The following is a 9898-nucleotide window of genomic DNA, read 5'->3' as shown; positions in this document are numbered from 1 at the left end:
TTAACTATATAGCTTAACTCATCATATAGAACATAAATCTATAGTCTCAAAGAGACATTTTATACCCCAAAACTATATGTACTTCCCCCAAGAAATCACAGAAATCATAAAAATGTATTTCAAACAAATATATATTTTGAACTAGGAAATTTTGAAAATATTGAAATATATTTTGACCACTCAAATTATTCAAAAAGAGATGTTTTTCATCATATCCAAGTCAGTTAGCCTAAGGAGATACTACAGTTAAAGAATCACACATTGCTTTCCTGAGAAGAGTAATTTTTAATTGAAAATAGGTGACATATTTCCCTATGGCCTCATTTTCTTCTTCTGATCCAGAGCTTTTTCATGGCATTTTGCATCTCTTCATTTCTCAGAGTATAGATTAGAGGGTTCAGCATAGGGGTGACAATGGTGTAAAACACAGCCAAGGATTTATCAGTGGGTAAGGTGGAAGGAGGTCTCACATACAGAAAAACACAGGGCACAAAGAAGAGGACCACCACAGTGACGTGGGAGCCACAGGTGGACAAGGCTTTGCGCCTCCCTTCTTGACTAAGATTCTTCAGGGAGCGCAGGATGACCCCATAGGAGACGAGTAGGAGTGTGAAGAGGACCACACAGATGGCCCCGTCGTTAGCCAGCACCGAGAAGCCAATAATATGGATGTCAGTGCAGGCCAGTTTTAACAAGGGGTACATGTCACATCCAAAGTGGTCAATGACATTGGGACCACAGAAGGGAAGGTTGTAAACAAAGAGAATGTGAATGATAGCGTGTAAAAACCCACCAGTCCAGGCTAACAGCAGTAACAGAGTACATACCCATTGATTCATGATTGTCATATAATGCAAAGGTTTGCAGATGGCCACATAGCGGTCATAGGCCATGACAACCAGCAGTAAAATCTCAGCACCACCGAATAAGTGCTCTGTAAAAAGTTGGATCATGCAAGCTTGGAATGAAATGGTTTTTTTCACATAGAATAAGTCTATAATCATATTTGGGGTGACTGTAGTAGAATAAACAGCATCCATAAATGATAAGTTGCCAAGAAAGAAGTACATAGGGACATGCAGGGTCGGGCTGGACACCACAGTCAGGACAATGAGGAGATTGCCCACCATGGTCACAAGGTAGATGAGCAAGAAGATGACAAATAATATTTTCTGACCCTGGGGGCTCTGAGTGAGCCCCAAAAGGACAAACTCAGTTACATTGATCCTTTGTTCCATAGGTCTTTCTGCATGTTTTATTTCAGAGTTCAGGACAACATTTCCTACAAATATAATTATCACGACTGACGTTCTGATGTCTAATTTGTTCATTCATTCAGCAAATGAGCAGTATGGTTCTTATATTTTCAGATATTATTAACATGATCAAGGCTTATTAAAACAGCATCCTTAAACTCAAAATCTTGTGCACTAATGGACAGGCAATTAATTAGAGACATTTGTGGGAAAAGGATACATCATTAAATAAATGAGGTGTCACTATTAGCTTTCCATCTGGAAGCTAATCATTGTACCTATAGCTAATATCTATTAAAAATTACAAGTTTAATACAAAGGTAAAGCAAGATTTACTTTATATTTGCTATCCATTTCATAAAGAAGGTACACTTTTTCATTCTAGGGTTGGAAGAATATTTTTAACCAATCCTTGAAATCTCAAATAGGTTTATTTGACAATTTCATGTTTTTTAAGGATCTAGGAAATGATACCAAAACAGCAGTAGATGAAATGTTTGAAGAAAGACTTACATATTGGATGATATAGAGAGTTATCATCTAATGAAGAAAAGATAAATATAACAGTATGAAATATGGAATAAATTATCAACCAAAAAAATTAACAGAAGATGGCTTCTAAATGGCCAACAAACATGTAGGGTGCCTAAGCTCACCTTGAACAAAAAACAGGACTTAAAGTCAAGGTTTACTTATTACAGCATTTGTTCATGTTCTTGAGGGTCACTCAGTCAAGGTCTACAGGTGTTACCTCATCTTTTAATTAACACACAATGTTTAGAGAACATGTAAATTAAAACTATTACCAAATTTTTATATCTCTTCCCATGAAACTATCCCCAGATCATTACCTTTGAAATTAATTTCTAAGGATATTTTATCTTCAAGTAGATAACTTTATTCCAGATCATTATCATATGAAATTATTCAAAAGAAGTATTACAGAATAGAATAAATCTATTGAATCAACATATTTAATAATCATAATGGAGTTGTAACATGACTTAGGAAAATCACAAAGGAAAACTCTAAAAGACTGAAGTCTAACCCCATCCTGGGCTTCCCTGGTGGCTCAGTGGGCAAAGAATCAGCCTTCTATGCAGGATACACAGGAGGTGCGGGTTCAGTCTCTGGGGCAGGAAGATCCCTCTGAGGAGGAAATGGCAACCCACTCCAGTATCCTTGCCTAGAAAATCCCATGGACAGAGGAGCCTGGTGGGCTACAATTCGAACGGTCCCAAAGAGTTGGACATGACTGAGCAAGTAAGAAAGCTCACCTCACCAACGTACTCTTGCAAAATTGGAAGCCTCGCTCAGAATTTTGTTTCTAAATATGCTTCCTGGGTTACCTGCCTATGAAGAAAGCTGTTCAATCCATCTTCTGGGCTCTGCTTCCTTCTTGCTTGTCCTTCATGTACTGATGTTGTCTCTGGTAATGCAGAGAGTAAGATTCATGCAGCCTCACAGCACCTTGGACTGCTTCCTTGTGACCAACACTTTCCATGATTGCAGGAAATCAAAATCATCTGTTTTTTTTAAAAATTACTTTTCAAATGACTGAGATTTTCAAAATGAATATGAACATTCTATTTCCTAAGGAACCCTGAATCTTGATTGTGAACAGAAACTCAGGATGTTCACTGTTGGCTGGATTTGTCCTGATAACAAATGAATATTAAATCAGTACGTTAATCAGACAGAGAGAAAAAACTTCAAACTATGTGTAAATTGTTTATAATAAAATATTTTGAATATGTAATAAAATATTTCCTGTTTGCGCTTATAGCAGTCAAAGTGAAGCTGTGAAATGACTGTGGCAACATTTCGAATCTTAATCAGTTACTGTGCTATGCGCATACAGTGCTGTTGACCTTCAGTCTTCCTGAAGGAGGGCGAATGATCTCATATACACACTGTATTATGTTCCGAGTCCATCACCGCAGTTCCAGAAGAAGCCGGTCATGTGATCACTGTTGTCGACAAATGCGCCGCAGGGCCTGGCAAAGGGCTGGAAGCACTTTGTCTACATTTAAGTGCAGCACATACAACTGGGTCATTCAATTCCTGCATCTCCAAGTATGATTTTGTCTAATTAAATTCACTGGGACTTTAATCATAATTTTGAGGGTAGATCTCCAGAGATAGTACAAGAACAATCACTGTGTGGAACAAGACTTATAAAATTCTGCCTTCTGGGAAAAAATCATGAAAAACAAATTTAGGTCATATCACCAAAAGAGAAATTCAAATCTGGGCGGAAATGAAATATGTGAAAACATTCTTGTGAAAGTATGTTCTTCAAAACAAGCAAATCTTTTTCACTTTAAGCTTTATCTTTGAAGATGATATCTGAACTAATTTCCAATCATGAATGTTAATATCAGAGCAAGTCATATAAACCTTATTTCAAATGCAGATAAAAAGTGTCACATAATTTCAGACGCAGATAGAAACTTTGATAGAAACTTTGATCAGTTTTAGTATCATACTAGGAAAAGAAAAAAGTATTTGTGGGACTGTCCCCTTCATTTCAAAGTGCTCATGGGGCAGCCACCAAAGTAGAAAATACCTAAGGCCATGACACAATTTGCAATATATTTCTAAGAACTTAAATCATAAAGCACATATGTACTTTAAATAGAAATTTATAACAAACATGTAATATTTTCCAATTATTCAGCCTAAAATCACTCATGACTATTTTCAAAAATATATTTTCAACAGGAACATTATGATATACATATATATATATAAACTATATGAAAAATATTTATAAAAGATATATATTAATATACATAAAGGGCTATGTATAATACATTGCAATGTGTATAAATTAACTAGATGCAGCTGTGTGATTAGAGAGAATTTTATAGATTTAAATGCAAAAATTAGAAAACAATAGACTCTTTAAAGAATGAACTAAGCTTCTGTCTCAAAATGATAAAAAAGAAAATTTAAAATGAACATAAAGAGCATTGTAGTGTGGAAGGTGTGGAGAAGCTATACATAATTAAAAGAGTAATTTATATAAAGTAAAGAACACCAGGAATTGATCCTTTGAACATTGAATAAATTATAATCTCTAGCCAAATGGACTAAGAAAAAGTAAGAGAAAAACCAAATTATCAGAATCAAGATTGAAGAGAGGGCCATCATTGTAGAATCCACAAATTTTAAAAAGACAACAAAATGATGTGATAAAAGGATGTATGGCAGTTAATGTGCCAAGAAAAGAAAACAGACCATTTCTATGAAAAACACAATGATCTAAACATACATTGAGAAATAATTTAAAACTGGGATAATCTAAGTGCAAATAAATTGATGTTTATTTTTTTTATTTTATTTTATTTTTAAACTTTAAAATATTGTATTGGTTTTGCCAAATATCAAAATGAATCCGCCACAGGTATACAAGTGTTCCCCATCCTGAACCCTCCTCCCTCCTCCCTCCCCATACCATCCCTCTGGGTCGTCCCAATGCACCAGCCCCAAGCATCCAGTATCGTGCATCGAACCTGGACTGGTGACTCATTTCATATATGATATTATACGTATTTCAATGCCATTCTCCCAAATCATCTCATACGCTCCCTCTCCCACAGAGTTAAAAGAATGTTCTATACATCAGTGTCTCTTTTGCCGTCTGGTATACGGAGCTATTGTTACAATCTTTCTAAGTTCCATATATATGCATTAGTATACTGTATTGGTGTTTTTCTTTCTGGCTTACTTCACTCTGTATAATAGGCTCCAGTTTCATCCACCTCGTTAGAACTGATTCAAATGTATTCTTTTTAATGGCTGAGTAATACTCCATTGTGTATATGTACCACAGCTTTCTTATCCATTCATCTGCTGATGGATATCTAGGTTGCCTCCATGTCTTGGCTATTACAAACAGTGCTGCGATGAACATTGGGGTACACGTGTCTCTTTCAATTCTGGTTTCCTCAGTGTGTATGCCCAGCAGTGGGATTGCTGGGTCATAAGGCAGTTCTATTTCCAGGTTTTTAAGGAATCTCCACACTGTTCTCCATAGTGGCTGTACTAGCTTGCATTCCCACAAACAGTGTAAGAGGGTTCCCTTTTCTCCACACCCTCTCCAGCATTTATTGCTTGTAGACTTTTGGATCGCAGCCATCCTGACTGGCATGAAATGGTACCTCATTGTGGTTTTGATTTGCATTTCTCTGATAATGAGTGAATTTGAGCATCGTTTCATGTGTTTCTTAGCCATCTGTATGTCTTCTTTGGAGAAATGTCTATTTAGTTCTTTGGCCCATTTTTTGATTGGGTCATTTATTTTTCTGGAATTGAGCTGTAGGAGTTGCTTGTATATTTTTGACATTAGTTGTTTGTCAGTTCCTTCATTTGCTATTATTTTCTCCCATTCTGAAGGCTGTCTTTTCACCTTGCTAGTAGTTTCCTTTGTTGTGCAGAAGCTTTTAAGTTTAATTAGGTCCCATATGTTTATTTTGGCTTTTATTTCCAATATTCTGGGGGGTGGGTCATAGAGGATCCTGATGTGATGTATGTCGGAGAGTGTTTTGCCTATGTTCTCCTCTAGGAGTTTTATAGTTTCTGGTCTTACATTGAGATCTTTAATCCATTTAGAGTTTATTTTTGTGTATGGTGTTAGAAACTGCTCTAGTTTCATTCTTTTACAAGTGGTTGACCAGTTTTCCCAGCACCACCTGTTAAAGAGATTGTCTTTAATCTTTAATTAATTGTCTTTAATATACATTAATCTTTAATGTATATTCTTGCCTCCTTTGTCAAAGATAAGGTGTCCATATGTGCGTGGATTTATCTCTGGGATTTGTATTTGTTCCATTGATCAATATTTCTGTCTTTGTGCCAGTACCATACTGTCTTGATGACTGTGGCTTTGTAGTAGAGGCTGAAGTCAGGTAGGTTGATTCCTCCAGTTCTATTCTTCTTTCTCAAAATAGCTTTGGCTATTCGAGGTTTTTTGTATTTCCATACAAATTGTGAAATTCTTTGTTCTAGCTCTGTGACAAATACTGTTGGTAGCTTGATAGGGATTGCATTGAATCTATAAATTGCTTTGGGTAGTATACTCATTTTCACTATACTGATTCTTCCAATCCATAAACATGGTATATTTCTCCATCTATTAGTGTCCTCTTTGATTTCTTTCACCAGTGTTTTATAGTTTTCTATATATAGGCCTTTAGTTTCTCTTGGTAGATTTATTCCTAAGTATTTTAGTCTTTCCGTTGCAATGGTGAATGGAATTGTTTCCTCAATTTCTCTTTCTGTTTTCTCATTATTAGTGTATAGGAATGCAAGGGATTTCTGTGTGTTGATTTTATATCCTGCAACTTTACTATAATCATTGACTGGTAATTTTCTGCTGGAGTCTTTAGGGTTTTCTATGTAGAGGATCTTGTCATCTGCAAACAGTGAGAGTTTTACTTCTTCTTTTCCAATTTGGATTCTTTTTATTTCTTTTTCTGCTCTGATTGCTGTGGCCAAAACTTCCAAAACTATGTTGAATAGTAATGGTGAAAGTGGGCACCCTTGTCTTGTTCCTGACTTTAAAGGAAATGCTTTCAATTTTTCACCATTGAGGATAATGTTTGCTGTGGGTTTGTCATATATAGCTTTTATTATGTTGAGGTATGTTCCTTCTATTCCTGCTTTCTGGAGAGTTTTTTCATAAATGGATGTTGAATTTTGTCAAAGGCTTTCTCTGCATCTATTGAGATAATCATATGGTTTTTATTTTTCAATTTGTTAATGTGGTGTATTACATTGATTGATTTGCGGCTATTGAAGAATCCTTGCATCCTTGGGATAAAGCCCACTTGGTCATAGTGTATGATCTTTTTAATGTGTTGTTGGATTCTGATTGCTAGAATTTTGTTAAGGATTTTTGCATCTATGTTCATCAGTGATATTGGCCTGTAGTTTTCTTTTTTTGTGGGATCTTTGTCAGGTTTTGGTATTAGGGTGATGGTGGCCTCATAGAATGAGTTTGGAAGTTTACCTTCCTCTGCAATCTTCTGGAAGAGTTTGAGTAGGATAGGTGTTAGCTCTTCTCTAAATTTTTGGTAGAATTCAGCTGTGAAGCCATCTCGACCTGGGCTTTTGTTTGCTGGAAGATTTTTGATTACAGTTTCAATTTCTATGCTTGTGATGGGTCTATTAAGATTATCTATTTCTTCCTGGTCGAGTTTTGGAAAGTTGTACTTTTCTAAGAATTTGTCCATTTCTTCCACGTTGTCCATTTTATTGGCATATAATTGTTGATAGTAGTCTCTTATGATCCTTTGTATTTCTGTGTTGTCTGTTGTGATCTCTCCATTTTCATTTCTAATTTTATTGATTTGATTTTTCTCCCTTTGTTTCTTGATGAGTCTGGCTAATTGTTTGTCAATTTTATTTATCCTTTCAAAGAACCAGCTTTTGGCTTTGTTGATTTTTGCTATGGTCTCTTTTGTTTCTTTTGCATTTATTTCTGCTCTAATTTTTAAGATTTCTTTCCTTCTACTAACACTGGGGTTCTTCATTTCTTCCTCTTCTAGTTGCTTTAGGTGTAGAGTTAGGTTATTTATTTGACTTTTTTCTTGTTTCTTGAGGTATGCCTGTATTGCTATGAACTTTCCCCTTAGGACTGCTTTTACAGTGTCCCACAGGTTTTGGGTTGTTGTGTTTTCATTTTCATTCATTTCTATGCAAGTTTTGATTTCTTTTTTGATTTCTTCTGTGATTTGTTGGTTATTCAGCAGCGTGTTGTTCAGCCTCCATATGTTGGCATTTTTAATAGTTTTTCTCCTGTAATTGAGATCTAATCTTACTGCATTGTGGTCAGAAAAGATGCTTGGAATGATTTCTATTTTTTTGAATTTACCAAGGCAAGCTTTATGGCCCAAGATGTGATCTATCTTGGAGAAGGTTCCATGTGCGCTTGAGAAAAAGGTGAAATTCATTGTTTTGGGATGAAATGTCCTATAGATATCAATTAGGTCTAACTGGTCTATTGTATCATTCAAAGTTTGTGTTTTCTTGTTAATTTTCTGTTTAGTTGATCTATCCATAGGTGTGAGTCGGGTATTAAAGTCTCCCACTATTATTGTGTTATTGTTAATTTCTCCTTTCATACTTGTTAGCATTTGTCTTACGTATTGCAGTGCTCCCGTGTTGGGTACATATATATTGATAATTGTTATATCTTCTTCTTGGATTGATCCTTTGATCATTATGTAGTGACCGTCTTTGTCTCTTTCCACAGCCTTTGTTTTAAAGTCTATTTTATCTGATATGAGTATTGCTATTCCTGCTTTCTTTTGGTCCCTATTTGCATGGAAAATCTTTTTCCAGCCCTTTACTTTCAGTCTGTATGTGTCCCCTGTTTTGAGGTGGATCTCTTGTAGACAGCATATGTAGGGGTAGAATCCTAACATTCTCTTGCAAGATAGTTCATTCCCATGGAGCTTAAATCAATTAATTTTACATAGCAACTAATCAAGAAATAACTTGTTACACAACACTTTCATACACCTGTGGTGGATTCATGTTGATGTATGGCAAAAACAATACAATATTGTAAAGTAATTCGCCTCTCATTAAAATAAATAAATTAAATTTAAAACAAAGAAGTAATGAAACAATATACTTCCTAATGCATTTTATGCACCCAGCATAACACTTACACCAGCATGACACAAGGGCATCAAGTGGAAATAATTAGATTAATAGCTCACATTAGCAAAGACACAAAATTTTGAACAAAATACTTGTTTTGATTCCTTTGGGTGTTTTCTTTGAGGATTTTTTTAAAATACATTGCTGATACAAGTCTTGAAGCTGGTCCTGGGATATTCTCAGTCTAGAACTATTCATGTCCCACAACTAATGAAAATTTTTCAAAGTATTCAACCAACAGCACTGCCCCTGTAAATATGAGGTTTTCCAGATAATGAGAGTAGGCTCTCTTCCTGACCTAGTTTGAAAACCAAGCCATCCTCTCTAATTCATCTGAGCAAATTTCTCAGATATTTCTCAGATATCAGGTGTTTTCCTCAGATGCACACACAGATCAGTTCTTTGATGTATACTTGAGATGCATCCTCTTAGCTATGCATAATTCTCTCTCTTTCTCACACTCAGCCTCTCCAGGACTATAGATGCATTTTCTGCTTTAGTGTCCTTGACTGTGAATTTCAGATTCTCAACTCAGAGGCAGCATCGGGATCTTTGGAGATCTCCCTCTCTGTGCCACATCATGGAAACTTTGTGTTATTGTTGTTGTTGAGTGTCTCAGTCATGTCCAACTCTTTGTGAGCCCATGGACTGCAGCAGCCAGGCTTCCCTGTCCTTCCCCATCTCCCAGAGCTTGCTCAAACCCATGTCCATTGATGATGGTGATGCCATCCAACCATCTCATCCTCTGTTGCTTCTTTTCCTCCTGCCCTCAATCTTTCCCAGCATCAAGGTCCTTTCCAGTGAATTGGCTCTTCACATCAGGTGGCTAAAGTACTGGAGTTTCGGCTTCAACATCAGTCCTTCCAATGAATATTCAGGGTTGATTTCCTTTAGGATTGACTGGGTTTATCTCCTTGCTGTCCAAGGGATTCTCAAAAGTCTTCTCCAGCAGCATAGATTGAAAGTAT

The 9898-nt window shown here is 36.0% G+C and overlaps 1 protein-coding gene across 1 annotated transcript; it reads right to left on the bottom strand.

Moving 5' to 3' along the window:
- Positions 1–320: 320 nt before the first annotated feature.
- Positions 321–1238, bottom strand: LOC139187186 (olfactory receptor 4A47-like). Its single transcript, XM_070803190.1, has one exon. The coding sequence runs from the start codon at positions 1236–1238 to the stop codon at positions 321–323; it is 918 nt and encodes a 305-aa protein (XP_070659291.1).
- Between the last annotated feature and the right edge of the window lie 8660 nt (positions 1239–9898).

Source organism: Bos indicus, chromosome 15, assembly GCF_029378745.1.
Source record: "Bos indicus isolate NIAB-ARS_2022 breed Sahiwal x Tharparkar chromosome 15, NIAB-ARS_B.indTharparkar_mat_pri_1.0, whole genome shotgun sequence".
Taxonomy (NCBI): domain Eukaryota; kingdom Metazoa; phylum Chordata; class Mammalia; order Artiodactyla; family Bovidae; genus Bos; species Bos indicus.
Note: the sequence above shows the minus strand (reverse complement) of the source record. Positions and strands in the feature narration are given on the sequence as shown.

What these genes read in the sequence shown, in the direction of transcription:
- LOC139187186 (XM_070803190.1), bottom strand. Translation starts at nt 1,238, where the DNA reads ATGGAACAAAGGATCAATGTAACTGAGTTTGTCCTTTTGGGGCTCACT.